This window comes from Phyllostomus discolor, chromosome 2 (assembly GCF_004126475.2).
Source record: "Phyllostomus discolor isolate MPI-MPIP mPhyDis1 chromosome 2, mPhyDis1.pri.v3, whole genome shotgun sequence".
Lineage (NCBI taxonomy): Eukaryota > Metazoa > Chordata > Mammalia > Chiroptera > Phyllostomidae > Phyllostomus > Phyllostomus discolor.
Window position 1 is genome coordinate 209,542,932 of NC_040904.2, and position 27,011 is coordinate 209,569,942.

A 27,011-nucleotide genomic window follows, 5' to 3' on the forward strand; every position below is an offset into this window, starting at 1 on the left:
TCCCTCTTGGAACAAAAGCCAAAGACCACAGACCCCTGCAGGTCCGTTGTGAGCTGGCCCCTCACTACTTCCAGCCCCACCTCTTCCTACCACCCTCCCCTTGCCCCCTCCTCCCCGGCCACACTGGGCTTCTGGCCAGTCGGGGCACTCACCCACCTCAGGACCTTTGCACACGCTGCACTGTTCCCGCCAGCACCTCTCCCTCCAGAGCCACACATCCCACTCCCCCGCCTCCCTCAGGTCTCGACACGAACGTCACCTTGACCCCGAGGCCTTCCCTGGCTGCTTTGTTTAAAGTGTGACGCCTTCTCTCCAGCCAGGTCCCAGGCCCCCCAGCCTGTCCTTCCCACGCCCCCTTCCCGACCGTGTCCCCTCCACAGCACTTTCCATCTCCGGGCACCCTGTGGGGTCTCCTTCTCCGCTGTCCATCTTCCTCCCGCAGATACCAGGGCAGAGGTTTCTTCTGTTTGCACCTACTGACTCCTGGCACATGGAACAGTGCCTGGCACACCGTGGGAGCTCAATAAATACTTGTTAGTGAAACACAACTGCAGTGGGGGCAGACTGGACCGGGCCCGCTGTGGCCCACCCCTACATCAGGACTGTGGGACCCAGCGCTGAGCCGCTGGGTTCCCACATTGTCATCCGGACACACGGGTCCTTGGACCACGGACTGGACACACAGCAAGGAGGGGAGGGGTGCACTCACTCAAGTGAGGAGGACCCAGTCGCCTCACCCAAGGAGCCCAGCGCCACCCCCAGTGACCTGCCTTCCTGCCACAGGCAGGGCGTGGCATGGCCAAGAGGTCCCAAGGGCCGAGAGAAGCAAGCAGGCTCCAAGGAGGGGGTGACCAAGACAGACCTCAAAAGGCCCTGAGAATAAGGCAGCCCCCGCCCCTGAACTTCCCGGCCTTGTCTCCTCCTACTTCCCGGTGGCCAAATGCAGCCCACGTTCTGCCTCTGAGCCTTTGCTCTTGAGGTTTCCTCCACCCAGGGACCCACTCCCCCAGCACCTCCCAGGGGACTGCCCAAGTTCATTACCATTACCAAGAACAGTCATAGGAGGACTCACAACAGCACATAGGCACCCAGGGTCAATAAATGCTTCTTGAAGAAAGGAATCTCAGACCCCAAGCTCAAGTGGCACCTCCTCCAGTAAGCCTGCCTGGATTTCTCCCACTGGAGGTGACCCTCCTCTCCCTGGAGGAAGGAGCTCTCGGGGACCTGGCTGCACACTGATGGTTTGCTCTTGGTCTCCTGGACTCAGCAGCCGGGCCCCTGACACCCCAGACCACCCCCCGCTGGCCTCCGTGTCCCCACCCCAGGGAACACTCCTTTGATGTCAGACGCAGCCGGCTAACTGTGGGGGTGGCCTACCCGTGGGGCCCTCCTCTGGTCATTCAGGGGCAGGTAAGGTGATGCCGGCCCAGATGGCGGGCGGCTGTGGGATGAGCAGGAGTGAAATCTGACCCTCCCCAAGGGTGAGCGGGGACCTGAAAGGTGGTATCAGCCTGCGCTGGGGGCGGGGGGACAAGTGAGGGGAGGGAAGAGGGACGGCAGACCGGGGACGCAAGCGAGCAAAAGGCCAGCGACTTCTATGACAAACTGTTTAATGTTCCATAATGTGCAGCTTCTGAGTGAGAAGGGCCCGTGCAACACCCACGAGCCGTACATTCTGGTGACGGAGCAGCCAGGCCCCTCCCCGCCTCTCCCTCCGAACGGGGGCAGGGCAGGGGGTGGGCGCCGTGAGAACATGGTCCTGGTGTGCTCACTGGGAACACACTCGTGTTAGTGCCCGAGTATCATGGGGGTGGGGGACAGGACATCTACACAGGAGAGAGAACCACGGACGTGTGTGACGACGAGACACAAGGGGCACAGGTGACCGTGGACAAGGGCGGCTACGACGCCCACGTGTGGACATATATACAAGAAATGTGAGCCGGACAGGCGGGAGTCACGAAGGGCGGGCCCGGGGCTCCCGTGAGCAGAACAGGCTGAGAGCCCAGCGCCCTGCTGTGCCCGGGGGGGGCCGACAGGAGCCTGCCCCTTGAGAACGTGGGCATGTAAAACTGTACACAGGAGTGAGAACTCAGACGCCCCAGGGTGAGCAATGACAGGGGGACACGGACCCACGAGTGGGGACACGGAGACATGGGAACACACAGGAAGGCCCAGAGCAGCAAGTTTGGGGCAGGCAGGTGGAAGGTCCACCCGAGGGCTCCGGCAGGATCACTCGGAGAGAACCCCGGGCCAAGGCCAAGGGCCGGAGGAGGCTCAGGACAGGGCGGACCCAACTCCTCCACAGAGACACCAGGGTCCCCGCTGGTGGCTTCCAAGGTGTGTGAGGAAGCCACGGGCATCCGAAAGGGCCCCTCAGGCCTCGCTGCTGCCGCAGCCTCGGCCGCTGCCGCACTCTGCCCACACGAGGCGGGCCTGCTCCTGCAGGATCCGGCCGCGCACGACCTTGGCCAGCTCCTCCGAGTGGCCCCACTCGTGGGCGGGCACCTGCACCCAGGAGCACGGCAGCCCCCAGAGCGCCTGCTCGGAGCTGCGGCACTGCCGGAGCAGCTCCGAGTCCCGCCAGCCCGGCCGGCCCAGCAGGCTCCTGCCAAGAGAAGAGAGTGGGCAGTGAGCAGGGTGGGGGATGGGCGGACAGACAGACAGACAAAGATGGAGAGTCAGAGAGAAAGGACGAACGTGGAGGAAGGCGGAAAGAGACGGACGGCAGAGAGAGACGGGGAAGAGACAGAGAAACAGAGGCAGGCGTCCACAGAAAGGAGGGGGCCCTGGGGTCCCGCCTCACCTGACTTCCCGAACGTTCTTCTCGGTCACCTCCACGTGGATGACGATGGGGTAGATCTCGTTCTGGGCCAGCTCCCGCACGCCCCGAGTGCCCAGCTCCAACAGGCAGTGCTTCTTCTCGGGGGCGGGGGGGGGCGGGCAAGGCTGCATTTTACTTCTGGCCCAGAGACACTAAGCTCCCTGCCTCTCACTCCCACTGCACCCCCCATCCCTCTGCCACACCCCAACCCCGACTCTGGGGCCCCATAGCAAGCACAGCCCCCTCCAGGGTCCCTCTTCCCCATCCAGGGAGACCTTGGCAGCGAGGGAAGAGCCCAAAGGGAAGGCAGGAGACCTGGGGAAATCAGTCACTCTTCCCCTCCAGACCTCAGCCTCCCCATCTGTAGGATGGAATTAGCCCCACCCCCCTGCCTGCACCCCCCACAGTCCCTGCCAGCTCCCAAGAAAGAGGAGAGTTTGAGGACAAGGAGGCAAAAAGGCGAAAGGTTTCAGCCAAACACCTCAAGGGTGAGAGCCACACAAAGCCAGCCGCCCAGCCCACCCGTTTCAGGGAAGGGAAGCCCCAGAAGGAAAGGGACTGGCCCAGAGCAGCACACGCCGGCGCTCAGACGGGTGCTCAGGCCCAGAAGGGCGGCCCCACCCCAGCCCCTACCTTCCCGACAGACTCCTGGATGGCACGGATCCTGCTGCCCAGCCCAGGGGTGGCAGGCCGGGCCTTGGGGGCTCCGGGCGCTGAGGGTGCGCCCTGTTCCTCCCCAGAGAGACTTTCTGCAGAGCCGGAGGAAGCCAGATCAGAGGACCAGTGGTCCTGGCTGTCCCGGATCTGCCACCCTGCCTCCCCCTCTCCGGGCACAAAGGCTCACCTGCCGGGCACACCTGGAAGTCCAGCCGGGAGTTGGGCAGGTCCAGCAGGTTCCGGATGAGCCGGGACGCCAGGCACTCGGGCAAGAGCACCACGGGCCGCAGGGAGGGCACCAGCAGCGGCCGCACCAGGCTGTAGGGCCTGGGGCTCCACTCCGGCTCTGTGGCAGGGGAGGGGTGCCGAGGACGTGAGGGTGCAGGCAGGGCCCCAGCTCCTCTTCCCTGGGGCGGCCAGCCCCCTCAATACCTGCAGCCCCACCAGCTCCTCTCAAGTCCCCCCACCTTCTTTCCCATTAATTCCTGCGGCTGCTCTCCCTACACACACACACACAGACACACAGCAAAACTGCCCACCCTGAGGTTGATCCAGGAGGTTCCTCCCTGACCTCTGCCTCTCTCTTGCCCCCTACAGGCCACTCTCCACTCTGCAGCCAGAGAGAGGTTTTCAAACTAATCTTGTAACTCCCCTGCTTTCAATGCACCAGTGACTTCCCACGACTCTCAGGGAGAAGGCCACATCTTCCACGTGGGTGCCCCAGCCCTGCCGGAGCCCGGGAGCAGCCAGCCTCAGGCCCCAGCACAGGCTCTACTGCTGCCTCCAGCCACAGGGCCTGCTCGGCCCCAGCCTGGCACCCAGGTCTCCATTACCAGTGCCTCCACCACGAGCTGGGGGGTGGGGGGAACCACTGTGCCCTCTGGACCGGGAACAAAGCACGACAGAGCTGGCACTGGATACCCACTTGCTGCGCTCGAGGGCCTTTGCACTGGGCCGCCTTCTGCCTGCAGCAAGCTGCTCTTCATCCTCGACGGCCCCAGTTCAGTCAATCTCCCTTCCTACACGGCTTCCCTCACCGCCCTCTCCTCCCCGCCCCTCGGAATTACTCCTCCCCCATCTGGGCTCTCCCAGCCCCCTAGCCCTGATCCAGCCCAAAGCCTCAGCCTACTGCCCCCAGGAGCCCACTCTGGGATCGCCACGCAGCTGTACACGCTCTGCCAGACAAGACAGGCCGGAGCCCACGCGCACCCTACGCTCGCACAGACTCCTGAACACACCTGGACATGTGCACCTGCCCCGCTGAGTGGCTCCCTCAACCCCGGAGGCCTGTCCCCACCCAGGGGAGCCGTGTTTCCCAGGCCCCTGGCACGGGCCCCGCCCCACCGGAACTCCCAAAACAGACCCTTCCAGGCCAAAGGTGCACCCAGAGGTGCACTCCTGAGCTCCACGGCAGCGCTGGCCGCACCTTCACGCCTGCGCACTCACCTGAGCAGGGCTCCAGCAGCAGCTGCTCCGGGGGGTCCCCTGCGGCGGGCCCAGCATGCTTGGGCTTCACCAGCCGCAGCTGATCCAGGGCTCGCTTCTTCAGCTGGGGAGGGCAGAGGGAAAGAGGGGCGCCTGTGAGCTGCGCCCCACCCCACCCTCGGGGTGGGGGCAGAGTGAACGGGACCCCAGGCACAGGGGGCCCCCGTGCCACCACTGCTCGGGCACCATGCAAGAGCCCCTTCCCATGGCGCCTTCTCCTGTGCCCCCACCCCCAGGCCAACACTGCTCCCCGGACAGGCAAGGACAACTATCCCTAAGGGCCCAGGGAAGCGAGCCTGTCAACCAGCTAGAGCTGGGGGAGCCTTAGGTCTGCCCTCCCCCACTTTATAGGTGGGTGAACTGAGGTCCAGAGACCAGAGGAACCTAAGGTCACAGAAGAGACACACGTTGGGGTCTCTTCCAATGACTTCACCGCGTGGCCTGGGGGAGGAAGCGTAACGGAACCAGTAATGGCAGCGTTCATTATACCGATAGCTGGCAGGTTCTGGGTGCCCGCAACGTGACAGACACTAATGAGGCCCCAGACATGCAGGAACCACTGCGGCCTCCTACGCCAAGGGGCCAGGCAGACAGTGTCACTCCCTGTTGCACAGATGAGGACACAGAGCCTCCAGGGAGGGTCAGGCAGTTGTCCGAGGACACACGGCTGAGGCAGTGGCAGAGCTGGGACGCAGCCCCAGGCTGGCCCCAGCCCCTCCCCAGAGCTGCAGCCTCACTCTGCCCAGGAGGACGGCCCGGCCCAGTCCTCGCCCAGAGACCGGAAAAGGGGGTGTGACTGTTGTTCTGTCAAGGGCTTACCGTGGGCCAGGCGTGGCCCTGAGCACTAGGCACTCGGTCTCACTTAACAGCTCAACTACCCTGGTCCCGCGCCCTGCTAATTCTATTTGCTGGTGCCCAGACAATCCACTGAGTCCAGGTGAGGGGGACAAGGTGGGGGTGTCCTTCCTCCCCTCCCCCAGGGCCTCCAGAAAATGAAGCCTGGCCTCTCCCTCTTGGACCCCAGCCTGGCAGCCGCCCTCCCCAGACCCGCGCCCAGCTGGTGCAGCCCTGCTTACGTTACTGCGGGACCCTCGGTGCCGGCTGGCCGACAGGCACTTCTCCTGAACTTCCAGAAGCTGCTGGGCTCTGGGGGAGCAGGGGGACGTCACGTCGTATGTTTGTAGAAGACAGGGAGCCCCTCACCTCCTCTTCTCTAGCCCCGCCCCTCTGCATCCTGTTCCAGAGGATGGTGAAGGATGGCAGAGGGAGAAAGGGGCCCCACCCTGTCCCCAGGCTCCCAGTGCGACCCGTCCCCAGGCTCCTAGCCCTGGGTCACCTCTGGTAATTGGGCACCGTGCCCCGGTCCAGGTCCCGCAGCGTGAGGGGGTCGACCCGTGTGCAGAACCACTCCTGCCGCCGCTTGTACACGGGGTCCACCAGCCGCAGGATCTCTCGGGCTTTCACGCACAGGGCATGGGGGTCCGCCCGTTCGGGCAGGGGGAAGTTGGCTCGAATGTAGAAGGGCTCGGCGCCCATTCCCTTCACCCACGCGTCTAGGGCCTCGTGGAAGGACTGGCAAGCTGGGCGTGGACAGGGCAGGGGGCAGCAGGGAGAGCAAGAAGAGGATAAAGTCAGGGACCGGATGTGGCCCTCCCAAAGCCCAGGCTGCCAGCATCCCACCTTCCACTCTTTTTTTTTTAAAGATTTTATTTATTTATTTTTAGAGAGGGGAGGGAGGGAGAAAGAGAGGGAGAGAGAAACATCAATGTGCAGTTGCTGGGAGTCATGGCCTGCAACCCAGGCATGTACCCTGGCTGGGAATCGAACCTGCGACACTTTGGTTTGCAGCCCGCACTCAATCCACTGAGCTACGCCAGCCAGGGCTCCACCTTCCACTCTTTAAAGGGACACTCCGAGACCCAGAGAGAGCAGGACTTGCCCCGGGCCACCGAGCCCACTAGGCACAGGAGTAGGACTCGAACCCAAGAGTCTGGACTACTGGCCAGTGTGCCTTTCACTACTCGCTGCTAGCGGAGGACAGAGGGAGGGCACGGGAACAGACAGCCAGCACAAGGCGGCGACACGGGACAGGGGCTCAGCCGAGAGTCAGGAGATGGAGCGTCTCCCATTCGGGCCTCAGCTGCCCCACCTCCACAGACTGGAGGAGCCCTCCCGTGGGCCCTCAGCCATAGCTCTGACCCTCTAGGACTGGTGAGTTCCCGGTCCCTCCCCCCAGGCCAGACTTACCCTTCGAGTCCAGCAGGAAGGGGAGTGTGGACACCGGGTTCCAGAGCAAGGTTCTCTGCTGGGCTTCACCTTCCAGACCTGCCCCCTCCAGACCAGCAGCCTCTGCCCTTGGCTGGGAGAAAACCCAGGCAGGAAGGGAGAAAAGTCAGCTTCCCAAGCAAGGCAGGGCAGCCCTGGCTCTGGCCTGGCTCTGACGGAAGACGGAGTGGGACTGACCATGCCCCACGATTCAGATGTCCACCTCAGCGGGCAGGCAGACTGCCCCCTTCAACAGGGTTCTCCACCCGGCGGGTTTATCCAGGTCCTTCCCATATTTAAAAGCAGGATTCTGTCAAGGTGCTGTCATTCTGCTCCACCTCCCAAGCCCTGCCCAATCAGATTTCACTTAATGCTGGCTGGGGCGCGGCAACCAGCGGTTAATCAGTGAGCCTGCCTCCTCTCTGACCAATCCCCAGTAACTCCGCCCAGTGACCTAGATCCACCAATCAGAAGGCATCCAGCCCTGGCTAGAGCACTAACCCCGCCCCCAGCCTGGAGTAGAAGAGCGGCCTCACCTCTCTCGGTTCCACCCTGGCAGACCCGGGCCCAGAGAGCACCCTGCGCACCACAGCCCCAGACAAGCTGTCCCCAGGAAACGGCAGGCCATCTGGGCCTCTGTCCTGGGATTCGGGTCCCCCAGGGGGGCTCCGGCCAGACACGTGGATAGCCAGAGACCTGAGAAGAGAGAAGGGGGATGGAAATCAGAGTTCAGTCAGCGTTTTGCTTCAGTTCCACATTCTTGGAAAATGATAGCAACTCCCCAAGTATGCCACGACTCCCATCCCCTGCCCAAGGCACCTGCCGTGCCACTGCCTGGAATGCACTCCCCCGCCCCTGCACCGGCAAACTTTGCTCATCCTCCAGGGCTCAGGCCAAAAGCAACCCTGCAAAGGGCGAGGTGGGGCTTCCTGCACCCCACCTGCACCTCGAAGGTCGCCTTTCGTTGCCTCCATCAGGAAGGACGCCCTCGGAGCCAGGCGGCTCCCACACTCCACTCCGGATCCCTAGCACCAAACCCAGCACCTGGCACATAGTAGGTGACAAATCAAACCTTGCTGCGCTCACAGACTAGGAAGGAAGGTCGCCATCAGAACACAGTGCAGATCAGAGATGGCCCCAGCCAGCAGCCGGAGCACACAGGGTGTGGCTTCCCAGAGGAAGCGGCAGCTGGGCCGCACCACGGTCAAGAATAGAAGCACTTCAGTAACAGGAGAGACGGTGTTCCAGGCTGGGGGCGGGGGGGTGGGGGGGGCGGGCACGATGAGCAAAGGTGCAGGGACAGAACAGCAGGTCGTGGCCGTGGCAGAATTTCATGACAACAATGATAACAATAGCAGCCGACTCATCCTGGGGGCTTCCCACGTGCCAGACACCACCCGGAGCTCCATGCCCTCCTTAACCACTCATGCCTCCTGGGAAACAGCGCCCAGGAAAGGCGAGCTGCAGCCGGCCTACACAGGGCGCAGCGGCTGGCCTTGCTTTCGTGGACAGCAGGAGATACTGATGGTTGAGACAAAGAGTCACCAAGGTGCCCAGCGTGGCAGGGCTCTCTGCCTGTCCCTGGGTGAGAACGGGTGAGGCCTGATGGCCAGGCTCACAGACCCCCTGGCCCCAGGACTGGGAAAGGGAGAAGCCAGGGTCAGCGGGTGGGCCCCAGCGGAAGAAGTGGCCCAGGGCAGGGCCCAGGCATGCACCCACCTCCCCACCCACCCTCCAGCTGCAGCACACAGCCATACTGCCCCCTGCTGCCAGCCTGGGGGTCAGCAACGCTACAAGGACCTTAACCCAATCAGCACCCAAGCGGGTGGGGGTGGGGGGGAGGACTTTGGCCCTGGGGAGTCTATCTTGGCTCCTGCCCCCTCTGTCAAAACCAAGAGCCAGGCCCAGGGGGCCTGGGGGCTGGACATGGGTGCTGGAGACATCAGAGCCGCCATCACAGGTTCCTTCGGCCCTGGGGCTGTCCCACGGCATCGAGGTGGCGTGGAACGGCCTGTGCAGACCCGGGAGGCCGAGGCCGGGCCTGGCTACACTGCCCGCTGGCCTTATGGCTGGAGCAACACAGTCCAGTTTCGAGCCCTAGTGTTCACTGTGCCGGTGAGCTGGCCGCCTGATTCCCAGCCACTGCGTCCATGAAGCAAGGACAGGGACAGCACCTGTCTCCCACTCTGCGTGTGAGGGCAGATGAATGGAAAGAGGGTGCAGGGGTGGGGCAGAGGCTATACTGCAGGCCTGTTCCTAAGTAGGAAGTGAAATTCTGGTTTTTAACGCCATGGAACAGACGATGTAAGCCTGTCTCCCTTCGAGTAAACCCAACTCCTGTCTCACACCCGTGTGTCTCCGCCGTGTGTGTAATGGGGTCTCCCTCACCACGGGCTGCGGACGGAAGAGTTTCGGAAATGTGGCCTGGAGGGTGCCGGCAGGAACCCCGGGGCCAGGCGGCCTGGCGACTGACCCTCCAGTCCTCAGCGGCCCCTCTGCCTCTACCTGTCCCACCGCACGACGCAGGGAGACGAGACAGGGGGCGCTCCCAGAGCAGCGCCCAGTAAGAACCAAGTACCCGTGGAAGTTAGACAGCCACTGTTCTAAGGTGTCATTCAGGACACATCACCCCGGGGCGGGGGGTGCCGCTTCCCCACCTGTTTTGAACCCATCGCTGCTTCCCCAGACCAGGGCTCCACACCCCTGCCCCAGCACGGCCCTCCCCTCCCTGCCATCCCAACGTCAGGGCAACAGGACCCTCCAAACCCAAAGTTTTCCGGCTTATTGCCGACTCCTGCCACTTCCTGAAGACGCGGCTCAGGCGGCCCCCTCCAGGGCCCTCCTTTCCCGCCTCCCCGAGGGACCCAGCAACTTCCCTGAGGCTCCCAGCCTCCCACTTCCAACTCCCAGCACCTGGAGGCCTGACAAGGGCAGGGTCCCCATCAAGTCCCTCTCTGTCCCAGGCCTCAGTGGACAAACAGGAAGTAGGGGACAGAGACTTCCTGGGACTCCCGGGTCTCCAGCAACACAATCCTACGGACCCCCGACCCTGCCTGCAGGCAGCATCAAGGACAAGGTAACCTGCCCAGCAGGTGAGGGCTCCCAGCTCCCCTCCCCAGTATGGGGCCAGGAGATCAGGCCACAGGGAAACAGGGGGAATGGGGTGGTCCTTCACTCTGCCAGTTCGGAGCAGGGACAGCCCGAGGGACCTGGGTGAGGGCCCCAACCCCACCCCAGGGCGCCGTGGGAGACCGCTAGGCAGTGCAGACTGCTGTGTCCCAGGCCAGAGACCTCTGCGGCAGGGACTGGAGCAAGCCACACATATTACCTCATGTAATCCTCCCAGCAACCCTACGGAGGAGACATCTGTTATTCCTTCACGTGAGAGAACAGGGGAACTGCGGCCAGGGGAAGTTATAATGTAACAAGGGCTGCACGGCTGCTAGGGGTGGAGTCAGGCAACGGGCTATTCAAACCCCTGGGCGAGGACGAGGCCACCAGAGGTCCTGAGTCTGCGTGAATAGGGGCGGGTCCTGCCAGAGCCACAGCCCCTGATGCTGTCCCCACACCACTCAGCACCTCACTGTTGCCCAGCCCGTCCACCTGTCCGTCTGTCCTTCAGCCTACTCCAGCACCCCCACCAACCATCTCCCCTGCCCCGCCCCAAGGCCCTGCGAAACCAGCAGGGGAGGCAGGGGCTGAAAACACCCGGTACGTCGTGAGTACTGAACACAAGTGTGAGGGTCAAAGTGACTCAGATGGGCCCTGGCCAGGTGGCCCAGTTGGTTGAGCATCGTCCTGAACACCAAGAAGTTGCAGGTTTGATCCTGGTCGGGGCCCATACCTAGGCTGTGGGTTTGACCCACAGGCAGGGTGCATACGGGAGGTAACCGATCGATGTTTCTCTCTCTCTCTCTCCCTTCCTCTCTCTATAATAAATTCTTTTTTTAAAGTGACTTAGACGGGAGGAAGGCACTGTGGAATCCCCAACCGCACCCTGAACTGGCCTTGGGACAGATTCCTGACACTCCGAGCCGCATTCCCCTTATCTGAGTGACACGGCTGAAAATGCCAGCCTTGCAGGCTACTCGGGGCTGAGCAACAATATTCGCTATGCGCTCACTTTCCCCCTCGTGCTGAGCCGGGCGCAGCTCCAAGCACTCCACAGGAATGCCCCCGCAATGACTGAGGGGCCAGGCACCACTGTGGCCCCATTGCACAGAGCAGGAAACTGAAGCACCGGGAAACTGAGTGACGTGCCCAAGATTCCAGAGTAGCAAGGGACAGAGCCGGGACTGCAGCTGACTCCCACAGTCCGTCTTCCCCACTGTGCTGTCCCACGGCCCCAGGACACGCGCTCCGGCTCCTCGCCTCCCTCCCTGCCGGGCCCTTGGCCTCTTTCTCTCCCCGTCCACCACCCCTGCGTCCCCCCACATCTGTGTTCTCCCCATCCCCCTCCTCCCCAGGTGCAGTATGGGCTGCAGAGCTGGTCCCGGGATCACACGGCTTCTGCCCCTCCGCCACATCCCGGAGCCCCCTGGACAACAGCCAAGACCCCTTTCGCAGGCCTGAGCTGCAAGGAGGAAGGGCCCAGTCAGGCAGGAAGGGAGGAGCCTCCACCCCTTCCCCCCAAGCACGTCCTGCACAAGGAGAAACAATGTCACACTGGGCCCGATGCCGCCGGGGGTGCGGGTGGGGGCAGGGCCCTGGCCGCGGGCCTGGCCAAGCTGCTTCCAGGAGGTGGGAGGCCCCTGGTGCTGCTCTGCCCCGATTTCCTGATGACCTGCTCCCTATCTCTGGCATCCCCACTCTCCAGCTCTGACATCAGTGCTTCCTACGCCCTTTCCAAAGCCCAAGTCCGATCAGGTCAGCGTGGACTTAGGCCAGGGCACTCTCCAGCTGTGTGACCCCGGGCAAGCCCCTTTGCCTCTCTGAGCCTCGGACTCTTCCTCTGCGGAACAGGGATGGTCACCCCGCTGCCTGCCTCCCAGGACGGAGAGAGGGCTCCATGGCAGCCGGCAGCAGCGGGCCTGCAGTCAGGGACAGCTCAGCCCTCGCAGGCTTCCCAGAGGGCACCAGCCCAAGTCCGTGCTCTGCCTGCCTGACTCACACAGCCTGCTGTGCTCGGCCCCCCAGCCTTCCCCCGCGTGCTCCGGTCAAGGCCACACTCCAAGCCCATGGCTAGACAGCCTCTGCGCTCTCTTCCAGTCCTCCAGCGGCCCTCCCTCCCCACCAGCTCTCTCGCCAGGGCTGAGTTCAAAGGTCACATGCTCGGCCCTGCCTTCTCCCTCTCCCCCGCGGAGGTCTGAGGTCCGCAGGGAGCCTGGCGGGAGAGGAGGCCACCCATGGACCAACACGCAGAGCTCCCGGCCCGCAGCGCAGTCTGAGCCAGTGTGTTCCGTGACTGCCATCGCGGGGCTGTGTGCAGCCCTGGCCGAGGGGGCCCCACCCCGCTCAGCGCAGCACGAGGCTCTGCTGGGCGGGGCAGTCTCCCGGGGGGCTCAGAGGGGGGCTCAGAGCCGGGAGGACAGGCAGAGTCTCGGTGTTGGTGGGAGTAACAACCACCATTTCCTAAGCACCTACTATGTGCCCAGCAAAACTAGGTGTTTCACTGACATGAGTCCTGGGCCCCAAACATCCACGTGCAGAAGCAGCGAATTGCTGTCCCCTCCAGCCGATGCGGAGACCGAGGCGCAGAGAGGTGAAGTGGCCGGTCACACGGACACTAAACGGTGGTGGCAGGGTTGGACCCAAGGTTGGCCTGTGTCTGAAAACCTGGCCATTCTGACAGCGCAGAAAGCGAAAGCCCGGCTTGCTGCTCCCTCCCCCGTTGCCCCCCAGCGCCCCCCTCGGCGCCCTCCACGCAGCTTTGGTACCTGCTGAAAAAGTCCAGGCCGCCACCTGGTCTGGACTGGAGACCGTCCGGCTTGCCCAAAGGCCACACGCTGTCGGAGGACGAGGACGAGGAGAGGCCGGGGGACCAGGGCTTCAGCGTTACGCTGTCTGAGGGGAAGGGGTGCGGGTCAGGGGTGCTGGACTGAGAAACGGGGGAGGACCAAGGACAACTCGGGGCCCAGAGGCCAGCGGTGGCCTTGGCAGGCCTGAGGCTCCAAGAACACTCTGGACTCCCCGGGCTAAGGGCCGGCCTGGGCCTGCCAGGGTGACTGTTCAGTTCCCTCGAAGAGGGCGAAGGGTGGGCCAGAGCTGAGGAGGAGCCCCGCACAGCCTGGCCAGGACCAGGGCTGAGCTCTGAGCTCAGGGTACAGCAGCCCCCACCCCAAGGTCCCCTGAGCAGAGCCTTCTGCCTGGCCAGGGCATGGCAGCGCCTCGGGGAGGGGGACACAGGCCAAGAGCAGAGCGGGCAGCAGAGGGCTCAGGGGAGCTGAACAGCTACCCCCGGGTGGGCCCACCCCATGGGGTCCCGGGGGGCCTCACCTGTGATGTCTGACATGCTGCTGAAGGACCTGGGAGGAGAGAGGGCGGGGAGGGGCAGGAGCTGAGGCTCAGCGGGTGTCTGCCCCACTCCCTCCTCCTGCCCCCATGCCGCCAAAAGCTCCCACAGCCCCCGAGCAAATGCAGGCTCGACCCGAGGTGGGGGCCCAGGCACCGGGCACTCAGGCCACATGGCTCCCCCAAACCCACAGGGCAAGAAGTGAACCTCCTGACCTCAGCCCCGTGGTCTCCACCTGGAGTGCCCTGGCCCCTCCTCTAATGCCACGGCCTCTAGGAACCCTGCCCTGACCTCTCACCCTCACGTCTACGTTGTCATTCGGGGCTCCTAGGCCTGCCTGCCACTCTAGACCACGACCCCCCATCACACGCTCCGTTCACAGCAGATTGACTCATGCAACCAAGCCTGCCCCTGGGACGCACGCCAGGAGGGAGGCAGGTCACCCCCAGCACCAGTCCCACCACCAGTGGAGGGGGCTCCGTTCTTCTGGGCCCGCTGGCTGCAGATGCCCAAACCCGGGGCCAGCCTTGTGTCCGGGGACCCTGGCCCCTCTGCACACCCCAGCCCAAACCATCCAGCTTCCCTGGGTCCACGAACTCTGAGGCTCAGCTCCTAGTGGCGCTCCTGCCAGCCTGCTGGGCTGGGGACACGCTGGTTCTGCCCTTTGGCCTAGTCTTAACCCCTGACCTCAGTCACGCCTGACTCTCAGGGCCCGGGTTTGCAGCACTCTAGCCATTTAAAGGCAGTGAAGGCAGGGGACTGCCTGGCATTGGCTCTGGCTTTGGGGATTCTGGGAGGGGCCCGCTTGCCTCTTAGCCAGGGCAGGGTCCTCCTCCCGCTGCCGGCGGAGGATGGAGCCAGCGCTGGGTGGGAAGGGCAGGATGGACAGGCGGTTGATCTCCTTCTCACTGTCTGTGGCCTCCTCCTGCAACGTCACGACAGGGCCCAGTCACCCCCTCGGCACCTTCCCACAACCCCACAGACGCGAACTGGGGCCCAGAGCGGAGGAGTGGGCTCTCTGAGGTCGCACTGTGAGGGCCCCCCAGGTCTCCTGGTGCCCAGTCCCAGCGCAGAGGTGGCTCTGGACGAGCTTAAACAAGGCGCTGGGCCTCCGTTTCCTCCCCTGGGACACGGGCCCGTCGGCACACTGGAGCGCGCTCGACATGCTAATCATTGTGTGAACGCTACAGAACCCTCACACTCCGGTGGGCAGGTAGGTGTCTTACCAAGGTGTGGGGCTCAGGTGCCCCCGTGACAGCGGCCTCCCCGGCTGCTTCTGGGCCTCCCAGCAGGGAAGGGAACTCGCTCAGGCTCCAGGTGCTGCTGAGGTTGGAGCACAGGGAGTGGGAGGAGGGGCAGGCCTGGGAGAGGCGGGGGGAGGGGCGAGGTCAGCAGCGCCGGGCCGGGGACCGGGGCCAGGCTGGCCACAGTCACCTGCCGAACGCCTGCCGCGTGCGCCTCCGGAGAAGAGGCTCCCTGTCGGAGCGCTCGGCCCGGAGGACACGGACTACAAGCGGGCAGGCATAAAGGATGCGGCCCCACACTGCCCAGGAGTCGGGAAGGGACTCGAAGGCCCACCCGCCTGGGGCACCAGAGCGCTTTCCCGAGGCAGCGTGCTCTGACCTGACCACGCAAGGGTAAGTGGGTGCTACGCAGATGAAATTGGGGGAGGGAGGGGGCTAGGCAGATGGAATGGTGTGTGTGCAAAGGCCCTGGGGCAGGACTAGGACACGTTCCAGGATTCGAAGGCTGAGGCCCAGAGAAACAGGCCGGGAGAGGATAGTAAGGGCTTTGTCTTTACCTAAGAGCTAAATTTAAAAAAAAAAACAAACACTGAGGGTTTAAAAAGTGCAAAGTCATGACTCTCACTGTCCTTGTCCTGTTCCCCTAGGTGTTAAACACACGGCCAGGTGATTATCTCCAAGCAAAATCAAGATAGGAAGAGGCAGAGTTCCTGGCAGAAGTCCAAGAACTAGTGTCTAGTGTACAAGGGGCCTCGGGGGCACAGCTCCAGTGCCTGCTGGCCATGTGACCTTGAGCAAGTCCCTGACCCTCTCTGGGTCCTGGGGAATGAGGGGATTGGACTGGCTGGTCTCCGTGCAGCTCTTAGAGCCCGTGGTTTGCATCCCAAGGTGCTCCCAGGCCCGGGGGCAGCTGGCTTCTCCAAGGGTACGCAAAGACAGCCTGCAAACGAGTGCCCCAGGTGCAAGCCCCATCATCTTGGTCCCTGACACAACCCCCCTAGCTGGGGACATTCTCTACCCCGGCCAAGAGCTGCCCCCAAAGCCAGGGTGAGGCTCCAGCCAGGACCCACACATTTGTCTCCCTAAACCTGTGTCTTTTCAAGCCCAGGTGAGGGTCCCCACGTGATCCCACTCCTGCCGAAGCCCCCCACCCAGTCCTGCGAGTCCCACCGCCAGCTGAGGGCTCCTGCCGGTTCCCCCATATTCCCACCCTCAGCTGCGACCTCCCACCAGGTCCCCGTGTTCCCCGCCCTGGCCACAAGCTCCTGCAGGACCCCGGCCTGCCCACCAGGACCCTCCACTCCAGCCCCTGTCACCTTGAGGCAGGGGCCGCCCTGAGCCCGCTGCAGCTGCGCCTCCAGCAGGGTCTTGGTGCCCTGCAGGCTGGTGAGCGTGGTCACCAGCTCGTCCCGCTCGGCCTCCAGGCCCCGCACCTGCTTGCGGTACTGGTCCTTCTCGATGAGGCTCTGAGAGTACTGCAGCTGGATGCGGTCCCGGCTCTGGATGGCCTGGGGGGAGCGGGCAGCACGCTGACTGTGCGGTCCCGGCCCCCGACCGCACACACACACAGGTGCTGACAGGAACAGCGCTTCCTGCGTGCCCGGCCCTGGGCTCAGTTATCAGCTCATTCGGTCAGCACCCTCGCTCCCTGAGTTAGACAGTCTGGTCTCTCTCACCCTACAGGTGAGGCGCTGAGGCAGCGAGTGCAGGGCTGGGATTCAAACCCCTCCGGGGCGGTCTGGCTGCGGCGTCCAGGCTCTCACCCCTTCCCAAGAACAACTTAACACTGCGAGGACTGCTGTGTGAGACGGTCTTCGCTCTCTGAAGCCCGGCCTAGTGCCGGAGGCCGGATTCCAACCCAGCCCACTGCGTCCCAGCACTTTTCCCCCCCACCCCGTGAAGACCAGGGTCTCTGAGCACTGGGCCCACCGCCCACTGCCTCCAGGAGAGCTGGGGCCAGAGGCCTGGCAGCCAGGAGCAACGGGGCGACCTGCAGAGCCCCGAGCCCACCCAGACCACAACATCTGAATGTCCGGGATGAGGCCTCGAATCGGCCTCGTCGCCAAGCCGGCCAGGGGATTCCGAGGCCCATTCCAGTGTGCAGGCTTCAACTGCTCCAGCGGGACTCACGCTTGGTCCGAGGACCGAGCCTCCCGCCCTCCCCACTGCACGGCAGCCTCGCGCAGGAGGCCTGGGGGCCTAGGGGAGGTGGCCCGGGGCCTCAACCCACCCGGTGGCCTCTGACAGTGACAGGGACATCTCCCAGAGCCTGGGAGCCAGGACTTTTGAGAATTCCTTCATCAGCAAATATTTGCAAGCACCTCCCCCGGGAAGGCCTTCTCTCTGACGTGGAAAGAATACGGACTCAGAGTCGACAGTGCTGGGACCAACTTCCCCACCTGTCCCTGGGGCTCAGGTGAGGCAGGTGTGTTCAGGGGCGAGGCCAGCGCATCTTGAGGGCTCAAGACCCCACATCTGTGTTTCCCCGGCCTCCCTGCTCCCCCCTTAACCATCCGTGCCCCGAGAAAGTCTCTTTTCTGCACTTCTACTTCCATTCGCTTCCCCCGCCCACCACCCGCCGCCCACCGGGCGGGAGCCTCGCGCACAGCAGGCTGGGCTCACCTGGTCCCGCTCCTTCTCGATCTCCTCCAGCTGGGCCAGCACGGTGGCCATGCGGTGCTTATACAGGTCGCAGTCCTTCTGCAGCGTGCGGTGCTTCAGCCGCAGGTCCTCCATCTCCTGCAGGTACTGCAGACGGGCCAGCCGAGCAGCGAGGGTGGAACACGCCCAGGTGAGACCCCCGGGTTGGCAACCAGGGGACGCTAACCAGCAGGTGCGCGGCAGGTCCAGGGAGAGAGGCCTGAGCCCCCCAAACAAGCGCCCATCCCATCTCCCCAGATGGGCCTGACCTCACCGCACCTCGCTGGGCCTCAGCAGCCTCATCTGTAAAATGGGACTAACAATAATAACGACCCCCCCCCGCTTCCAGCCCACCAGGGCCTCCCCATTTCACTGCAGTCTGCTCCCTCGCCCTGCTCTGCCCCTCCCTCAGCCCTCAGCAGCCTCCGCTATGGGAAGCGGTTGACTTGGGCTGCGTGCATGGCCTACGGTCCGTCTCCCCTGCTAGAACGGAACTCCCCAGGGACAGAGACGTGGCTTTGTTCACCATGTGTCCCCATAAATACTCGAGACCGAGTGAAGGCCCAGCTCCCGGCACAGTGCCTGGCACCCCTGCAGGAAAGGTCGGCTCCAGTGAACGGGTGACACGCGCCACCGTTTCCCCTCCAGGAGCCTCCGCAGGCTGCTTTCGGAAGGAAGGTGGGGGCAGGGGGGTGCGCTGTGGCGTTACCTTGTCCCGAAGCTCCTCGGCCCACTGCAGCTCCCCCTGCACGGCGTGCAGCTTCTGGCACAGCTCCTGCCTGCTGTCCTGCGCCTCCCGCCAGTCGTGCTCCAGGATGTCCAAGAGGATGCGCTCTGAGCCTGGGGCCCCCGGCTGGCTCACCTCCTGAGGGTCAGAGGTCACAGCTGCCTCAGTGTCTAGCCCAGGGCCCACCTCGAGTGTCAGGGGAGGGGACACACGGCCCTCAGCCCTCGGCCCCGCCCCACTAGCTCTGCCACCTTGGCCCAGGGCCTGGCCCTCTGGGGACCGTGGTTTCCCTGTGTGCAGAGTGAGCAGGGCTCCGCCGGCTCTGCCCGCCCTCCAGCGAGTGCCTGGGCGTGCATGAGGTAAGCGGATGAGGGCTTGCGCGGACAGGTTCAGCCAGGGCCTCATTCCTGAACAGGAACTAGGGGCGCTTTCTCTCGCTCTAGTCCCCACCCGCCGCCCAGGGCGGCAGATGGGAAGGGACTTCCAAGCCTATTCTGCTCCTCGGATGGTGGCTGAGCCTGGCTTAGGCGGGTAGACCATGGGCCCAGGATCCGGCCCCCAAACCCACATCCCAGCCCAGCAATGAAATACACCAGAACCCTGGCTCCCATCCCCCACCTCCCGCGTGGAGCAACGGCCAGGCGACCAGCCTGCACTGCCACTGACCTGCCATAGGACACCCAGCAAGCCTGAGGCCACCCAGACCTCAGGGGTCTCGACCTTTACCGGGCCACAGACTCTTCTACAAATCCCAGAAGAGCTGGGGGCCCTGCCCCAGGAGAAAGCTCACACACAGAATCAGGCGCACAGCTTCGAGGCGTTCAGAGACCTCCCGGGGCCAGCGAGAGGCCTCAGGCTGAAGGCCAGAGAGGGCAGAGCTCTGGGGGCTCACCACACACAGTGGGCCAGCCAGGCTCCACCCAGACCTCAGCCCCACCCCACCCCCGTGTGGACTCTCCACCCTCTGACGGCCGCACCCCCACCCAGGGCCACCCCCCTTACCTGCTGCCGGCCCTCCTGCAGTTCCTGCAGGGACGCCGTCAACCGCTGGTTCTCAGCCCGCAGCTCGGAGACCAGGTCCGCGCTGTCTGGCTCTCTCTCCTTCTCCTCGGCCCCGGGCAGTGGCCCCCGGGCCCTGCGCAGCAGTGCACACTCCTCCTCCAGCTGGCTCACCTTGAGCTTCAGCTGGTCCACCTGGGGGCAGACACACGGCTCAGCCCAGGGCGGGACCCGCACGAGGCCGGGGGACAGACGCCCTGCTCCTCACTCCCGGGTGCCCCCCAGACCCCCCAGGCACCAGGCCGGGAGTGCTCCTGAACTGCTCCATGAAGGAAGTGCAGGCTGGGCAGATGCAACGAGGAAGGAGCGGGGCAGCAGGGCCAAGCTGCCCCCCCAGGGGACTCTGCACCAGACCACCCTCGTCCATCCGTCCGTCCATCCCTCAGTTCTGACACAGGGTACAGGCTGTGGAGCCCAGCACCAGCATAAGGGAGGAGGAGGAGGAACAGGGGGAGCCAGGGTCTGGGCCCAGCTCTGCCTCTCACTCAGCACAGCCTTGGGTGAGCCACGGCCCCTCTCTGTGCCTCCTCGGTCTCCTTGTCCCCCAGGGAAGAAGAGGAAGATGATGGTTTTGAGGTTCTCACCCAGGCCGAGAGTCAAAGGGTTCCCAGCCACCCCCCTCCCCCAGAAGTTCGTGCTGTTAGTTCAGCCCCAGCGAGCACTCCAAGCCCGGGGTGCAGGCCTCAGTTGTCCCATTTGACCCCCATCATCCTGAGCAAGGCACTCGCCTCCTCAGGGTCTCAGCCTCCGTGTAGGGAAAACAGGCCCATTCAACCCCCGTCCCACCCCCAGCCTCCCAAAGTCACTGCAAAAACCAAATGGAGCCCTGGCTGGCGTAGCTCAGTGGATTGAGCGCAGGCTGTAAACCAAAGTGTCGCAGGTTCGATTCCCAGTCAGGGCACATGCCTGGGTTGCAGGCCATGACCCCCAGCAACCACACATTGATGTCTCTCTCTCTCTCTATCTCCCTCCCTTCAATCTCTAGAAATAAATAAAATATTTTTAAAAATTTTTTAAAAAGAAGGAAAAAGTAGTTTTAAAGAAATGGGACAGAAGGCAGGCAGAGACCTTTACACCAGCAGAGGCTGGCTACAGAGCCGCCGGTGTGTGACAGTGGCTGTCTTCACAGCTTCGCACAAAATCCTGACCTGCCACCTGTTCAGAGATGCAGCCAGAGGCTGGCTGGGGTGGGGGTGGGGGTGGGGGTGGGGGGCGGCTGAGCGGCGCCGCCTGGCTGAGCGCAGACAGGCGTGATCAGTCTGCCGGACGGCGAGCGCACTCGGCCAGAACTCTTTTGCAAACACATGTGGGGTCCGAGTTGGCCGGACGGTGACAAGAGGAACCGCAGGTGGCAGCCACAGAATGAAGTCAGTGTTGGGAAAAGGCACAGTGACCTCTGGCGCTACCCTCCGGCCTGCCAACGTCCGGTGCCCCGGGAGCGCCCCGGCCTCCCTTGGAGACGGGTGGGCAGCCCCACACCGCTCAGAGCCCAGCATCGCAACACGCATGTGCGTGCATGCACACCCCCGAGCGCACACAGACACACACACACACACACACACACACACACACACGGGCCTGGAGGCGGGGTCAGTTCCTCCTCCACAAGGGACTCGGAAAGAAATTCATGATTCTCACATTCCTTTCGCCTCACAAAACATGCTCTGTGAGCCGCCGGACAAAGACAGCCAGTTATGAGGGCAAGCGTGGCCACACCCTCGTCAGCAAACCGCAGCCACACACCACGGCCTCCCACCTGACCCTTGGCCGGCGAGCTCCCCCGATGAGCTCAGGGTACAGGGCACCTGGGAATCTCCGCTGAGTGCCAGGAAACACGGATGCATTTAATCCTGGTGTACAAATTCACTTAGCACAAAATTATAGCGTTGGCTCCTCAAGTTTATGTTGCCTAGAAATAACAGCTCATTAAATTGGCACCTTATAAAACACAGTATTAAATCACAGCCACCACACACCTGTCCATGGGGAACGGGGGCCCAAGCTGCCAAGGCAGACACCCTCAGCTGTTCTGTTCATTTCCATCTGCCCTGCCTTTGTTACTTTTTGTGGCACATACAAAAAAAAAGCTCCAAAAATTTAGGCAACTTTACAGTAGCTACATTTAAAGAAAAATGTATCTATTAGTTGAATTTCACTCCTTACCCTCTACCCCCTAAACTGGGAAAAAGCAGCTACTCCCTGCCTAGTGGCAGATCACCTCACGCCTAAGTAGGTGGTCATACTATGTGCACCTGTGGCTAATCTGGAGACACCTCCAATGCCTCTTCTTCACCCCCTACCCCACCCCAGGAGACCCCAGTTGGCTGACACACGCACAGGACACTCCCCCTGTCATCCACCCACACCCGCCACTTCAGGGGACCCAATTCATAATTACACGCAACCCAAAGGTGACGAAAGCCATTCCGGCCCAGCACCCCCTACACCCTGGGCGGCAGCCACCACGCTGTCCCCTCGCAGCAGCAGAACCCTTCTCCCAGGAAAAGCTGCACAGCCAGGCTCTCGGGTCTGTCTCAGACAGAGGACGTGAACAGAGATGGGGGACCCCAGCTCTCCCTGCCTGTCCCCCACCCCACCCTACCCCATCAGTGCCAAGAGCAAAGTCAGAAATTCTCAGTCTTGGGACCCTGGGAAAGTGCTCTAACCGACCTTTCTGTGCCTCAGTTTCCTCATCCATAAATGGGGACAGTAATGGTCCCCATCTCCATGGGTCCCCCACCCACGTCTCAACAGAGTTGCTGAAAACTCAAGGAGCCAGTACAGGGTAAGCAATGAGGGCCGCACCCGGCGCACAGGAGGTGCCACTGCATTACACCACCCTTACCCACGACCTCTCACCTCCCGCACGATGAGGAGACCGGGGCAGAGAGGGAGGCCTTGCCCTGGCCACCCTGCGCTCAATCTGCAGCCAGTCTTGGGCCTCAGACAGCCCCGCCTCACGCCAAACCCCAAGCAGCCCCTCAAAAACAAACAGCCTCCTGGACCCCTCACACCCGTGAGCCTGCCTCCCACACCCTCAAGCAGGCCCGGCAGCCTGGGCCCTTCAACCCCCGGCCTCAGCAGGACTCACTTCCCCAAACATCGGCACCACGCTGGCACGCACAGCCGTGGGCTCCTTCCTGCTCACCTGTGTGCCCACGCCGACAGCCTCCCCCAGGCACCCGTCCCGGCCTGCACCGCTGCGGCCCCCGCCAAGGCTCGTGGGACCGGGGCTCCAGGTCCCACGGCCAGAGCCTCCCGGGTGCTGCTGGCACGGTTACACCCTTGGAACAGCTCCCCGGGGCAGGAAAACGCCAGCTCCATCCTCACGCTAAGCGCCACTGAGAAGTGAGGCTCGGTGTCTCCACCTGGTGCCCGGCAGACCCGGTTCCGTTTCGCTGCTTCATGACAGGCAAGTCCCTTTCCGATCTAAGCCCCGCGTCTGGGTTTGGACACGAGAACCTAGTGTGTGGTGGCTCCGTGGGATCGTGTGCCGGGACACCTGGACACCGCACGGCGTGGTAATGGCAACAGCGACAGCAGTGGCTGACGGCAACGCAGGCTTGAGTACAACTACGTGCCACGCCCTGTACACGCCTTCAACTGACGGCAACTTGTAACCCAAGGCCTCTCCGCCTCGGCATTCACTAACATTCCCAGTTAAGCAGTTCTCCCTTGTAGAGGGTTGTCCTGTCCACTGTAGGGTGTCCAGCAGCATCCCTGGCCTCTACCCAAGGGCCCACTCGCAGCTGTAACAACCAACAGTGTTTGCAGACACGGCCACTGTCTCCGGGGGCAAAGCCTCCCCCAGCTGAGGACCACCGTCACAACCCAGTGAAATAAGCACCAGCAACGCCCCCACATCACAGATGAGAAAACCGAGGCACGGGGTGGTGAAAGGACTGGCCCACGGATGGCAGCAGGCTACTCTATTACTGTCGTTTTTTTGGCAAAGTCCGCCCCTTCCCCGCTCCCAGGGCCTACCGCCAGCTGCAGGTCGCGGCTGCGCAGGATGGCAGAGTTCTTCTCCTCGCTGAGCTGCGCCAGGCGCATGGCGATCATGTAGTTCTCATCCTTGAGCCGCAGCAGCTCCAGGCTGCCCACCTCCCAGTCCTCCCGCAGCCGCTGGCAGCGCTCCTGCGCCTGCTGCTGCTCCCGCAGCCGCTGCTCCAGCCGCGCCCGCTCCTCCTCCAGAAGCCGGCCCCGGGCCTGCAGCTGCTGCTCCCGCTGCAGCTGGCTCTTGCGCGCCTCCCGCAGCCGCCGCACCTCGGTCATCAGGAACTGGGTCAGGCCCTCCGGCCCCTCCTCATCTGCCGGGGAGAAAAGTCGAGTCAGGCAAATAAAACCCACGGGGGACGGCCAACTGCACTGAAAGACCCAAACAGTAAAAACACGAGGGGAGCATTCTGGAATACATTTTTATAATTTGGCGGTAAGGAAGGCCTTCCTAAATAAGGCACAAGACCAGAGGCGATCAAAGAAAAGGCAGACAAATCATTATAACAACGTTAAAATTTCTGAATGATGAAAGATACAACAAACGAAGTTAAAAGACAAGCAACGGAGCAGGAGAAAAATATAACAAAGGACTCAGAGCCACAATATATAAATAGCTCATGTCAACCAATAAGAAAAAGCGAACAACCAAATAAAACCATGGGTAAAAACTCAGTAGGTACATCCCAAAACAAAAATGTTCTACCTCACCAGCAATAATAATAATAATAATAATAATAACAATAACCACTAACATTTTACTTGATTCTGTGGGCTAGAGACCTATGTTAATTTATTCAACTTTCAAGACAACACTCAAGACAGCTACTGTTACTGGACCTACGCTAAAAACAGAAAAACTGAGGCACAGGAAGGCCAAGTCGTTTGCCCAAGGATCCTTAATTAGGAAGCTATGAACTACATCCCTCCGTGAAGTTCAAACTTAAAGCAGTGACATTACTTTTGACCTATCAAACTAATAAAAATGTTTTATATCCCAGGATGCATGAGGGTGCAGCAAAATTGACACTCACACACCGCGGATGGGATGTATGCTGACTTAACCCTCGAAATACACACAGTCTTTGAGAAAAAGCACTTCTCAGGGCCTCTCCTCCTGAGACACACACACACGTGTGCAAAGACGCAGGCAGAAGGGTGCTCCCAGAGCCATCTGTAATGTTGTGGGACTGGAAACAACCTCGATGTCCCTCAGCGGGTAACCAGGTAAATGACTTATGGCCCCACATCACCGGTAAACACTGTCCAGTCACTTAGGACAAGGTAACAGATGTGGGGAAATCACAAAATTCCATTGTTCTGAGGAAATGGATTTGGCCAGAATGCAACACAGGTAGGATAATCCCGTGTGTGTGCGTGCGTGCATGCGTGTGCGTGTGTGTGTAAGCGCAAAGACACGGAAGGCCTGCCAACGTGTGCCCAGCAGAGCAGAGCTGAAGGAAGGAGTGAGGAACTTTCCTTTCCATTCAAGTCAACTGGAGCGCTTCCACTTTTTAACGTGAGAAACGGCACACCCGTGTCTGCCTGACACACGCGTGTCCACAAACAAGTTTAGGGGCCCTGTTAGCGCGTGGGCTCTGAACCCGCACTGACGGGATGACAGTCTCAGCCCTGCACGCAGCCTGCCGGGGGCCTCGGGCAGACCTCTGCCGGGCCTCGGTCTCCGTGTCTGTGCGACGGGGACAGCGGGAGTGCCGCCCCGACAGGGACGGGGCGAGGAAGGAGCCCCCCCACGGCCGCCCGAGGTGCGTGCAGCACCCACCGCGGACCCACTCACCGAGGATCATGGAGCAGCGCTGGGCGGGCTCCTGGCCGGTGAGCAGCGTGAAGTGCTCGGGGTAGTAGAACTCCAGCGCTTCCAGGAAGGCCTCGTAGCCCCTCTTGCCTCGGCAGCGCAAGATGTCCATCAGGCGCCCTGCGGCCAGGCAGAAGGGTGCCCAGGGTTCGAGGGGAGAGCTTCCCGCGGGGCCCACCGGCCAGCTCCCCCTCGGTGTTCCTGGGCCCACGCTCCCCGAATGTTTAAGCCGTTGACACAGGCAGGGGCCTGTTTCAGCACATCGCGGGGAGAGTCCGTCTGCCCCGGCCAGCAGGGACAGGACTCCCCCCCGCCACCCACCACAGCACCTGCGCCTCCACACCCGGCACCCGGCCTGCCCCCACCCTGCAACCCACAGACGCAGGGCCAGCAAAGGCTGCCTGTCTTCCCAGCGACACTCAGAAGCCCCCTCTGTCCCCAAAAGCAATGTAAAATATCTCTCTCATTGTCCAATTCCTGCAAGTCCATGAGACTCTCGTTCCCTTCGCCAGCCCTGGTTCAAAGTCACATCCTGTGGCCCGGGACACCCTCATTAAGCGGAGATGGGTCCTGAGCACTTGGGGGGGAAATGACTCTCCAAGGAGCGTGTGGCTCTCAGAGGGAGGAGAAGAGGGAACTGAGATCAAAGGGCACGGAAGATGCCAAGCCCACCAGCTGTGAGCCTGAGGTCCCTCGCTTCCCATGCCCTGCGGACCACATCCAACCCCGGCTTTCACGTGGGCCCAGGAAGTGGGAGGAAGTCCCAAGGCAGACAAAACCCAGGCGCCGGTTGGAGCGCCACGGGCCTGCTGGGTCGTAAAGGTGGTTCGGGAGGTGGCAGGAGGGTGAGCACGCCAACCGCCCCCCTCGACGCCTGGAGAGACCAGGGCTGTTGGCCTGGAGCCCAGGGCTGGGTGCGCGGCCGTCTGGGGCGCCGCCCTCTTGGGTCCCGGCCCACCCCGACCCCGACCCCGACCCCCACGGCTCACCGGTGCGGTTGATGCGGCACGGGAAGCGGTAGGTGCTCAGCACCTCCTCCTCGTCCTGCTCGTCGATGACCCGGCACTGGCGCAGATACGGCGTCAGTTTGGCGGGGTTGAGGGTGCGAGTCAGCCGGTGCCGGACGCCCTCGATCCGTTCCCACAGCGCGTCCTCCTCCGCCTCGGACCCGGAGCCGGCCCCCGCCTCCTCCTCGGCCTCCCTCACCTCGGCCCCTGCAGGCATGGCCGCGTCCTCGGGGTCTGCCGATCAGAGGCGCTGAGGGTCAGCAGGGTGCCCGGGGCGTCGCCCGCCTGTCCGCCCGGCCGCCCGGTGTCGCCAGCGCCCCTCTCCCGCGCCCGCTCGGCCGGGCGGTCCGCGGCCCCAGCGCCCCCAGCGGCCCCGACTCACCGCGCGCGCCGCAGCCGGCTCGGGCTCCCGGCTCTGCGCTCGGGCGGCGGCTCCGCCGGCGCAGGGGAGCGGTGTCCCCCGCTCCCCCGGCTCCGCCCCCGTCCCCGCCGCCGCTGCCGGGACTGCCCGGGCCTCCCCACATCGCCGCCCGAGCCCGGGCCGAGAGTCCGGCCGGCTGGCCCCCCGCGCGTCCGCCCGCACGCCCGGCCTCCCTGCCGTCCGGCCGCGCCTCCCCCAGCTTCCTGTTTCCCGCCGGCTCTCCGGGCCAGGCTCCGCGGGGTCGGCGGCCCGCCCACACCTGCCCGGCCTCAGCGTGGGGCGGGGCGGGACACGCTCGTTCACACCCTCCCGCACGCCACGACACACCTTCCCGGTCAGCAGGCACCACTCCCCGAGCCCCGTAGGGTCCCCTCTGCCACTCTCCACCCCCAGGAGGCTCAGGCTGGCACCTGGCAGGG

The 27,011-nt window shown here is 63.2% G+C and overlaps 1 protein-coding gene across 4 annotated transcripts; it reads right to left on the reverse strand.

Annotated features, from left to right (window-relative positions):
• Window positions 1-1,593: 1,593 nt before the first annotated feature.
• Window positions 1,594-26,748, reverse strand: CARD10 (caspase recruitment domain family member 10). 4 transcript variants are annotated; one of them, XM_036019595.1, is made up of 21 exons: window positions 26,554-26,748; window positions 26,154-26,405; window positions 25,147-25,284; window positions 23,337-23,662; window positions 19,296-19,487; window positions 18,276-18,431; window positions 17,549-17,674; window positions 16,243-16,434; window positions 14,909-15,043; window positions 14,492-14,607; window positions 13,667-13,695; window positions 13,108-13,234; window positions 7,768-7,927; window positions 7,214-7,325; window positions 6,303-6,546; window positions 6,043-6,112; window positions 4,928-5,030; window positions 3,669-3,827; window positions 3,458-3,573; window positions 2,807-2,922; window positions 1,594-2,608 (listed from the first exon to the last, which is right to left on the reverse strand). In XM_036019595.1, exons 1-21 carry the CDS (start codon window positions 26,693-26,695, stop codon window positions 2,377-2,379), a joined length of 3,243 nt encoding a protein of 1,080 aa, XP_035875488.1. In that variant the 5' UTR covers window positions 26,696-26,748; the 3' UTR covers window positions 1,594-2,376. The 4 variants fall into 4 exon arrangements, with proteins under 4 accessions (XP_035875488.1, XP_035875486.1, XP_035875487.1 ...); XM_036019593.1 differs by having other exon boundaries at window positions 7,214-7,337; XM_036019594.1 differs by having other exon boundaries at window positions 2,807-2,919; window positions 7,214-7,337; window positions 26,554-26,747.
• Window positions 26,749-27,011: the final 263 nt, after the last annotated feature.

Bases quoted from the DNA above. Each gene is read 5' to 3' on its own strand.
- CARD10 (XM_036019593.1), bottom strand. From the start codon at position 26,695: ATGTGGGGAGGCCCGGGCAGTCCCGGCAGCGGCGGCGGGGACGGGGGC. The intron at 7,338-7,767 runs GTGAGGCCGCTC...CTTCCTGCCTGG, and splicing joins CCAGGGTGGAACCGAGAGAG to GTTTTCTCCCAGCCAAGGGC. The intron at 2,609-2,806 runs GTGAGGCGGGAC...TTCTCTTGGCAG, and splicing joins AAGAACGTTCGGGAAGTCAG to GAGCCTGCTGGGCCGGCCGG.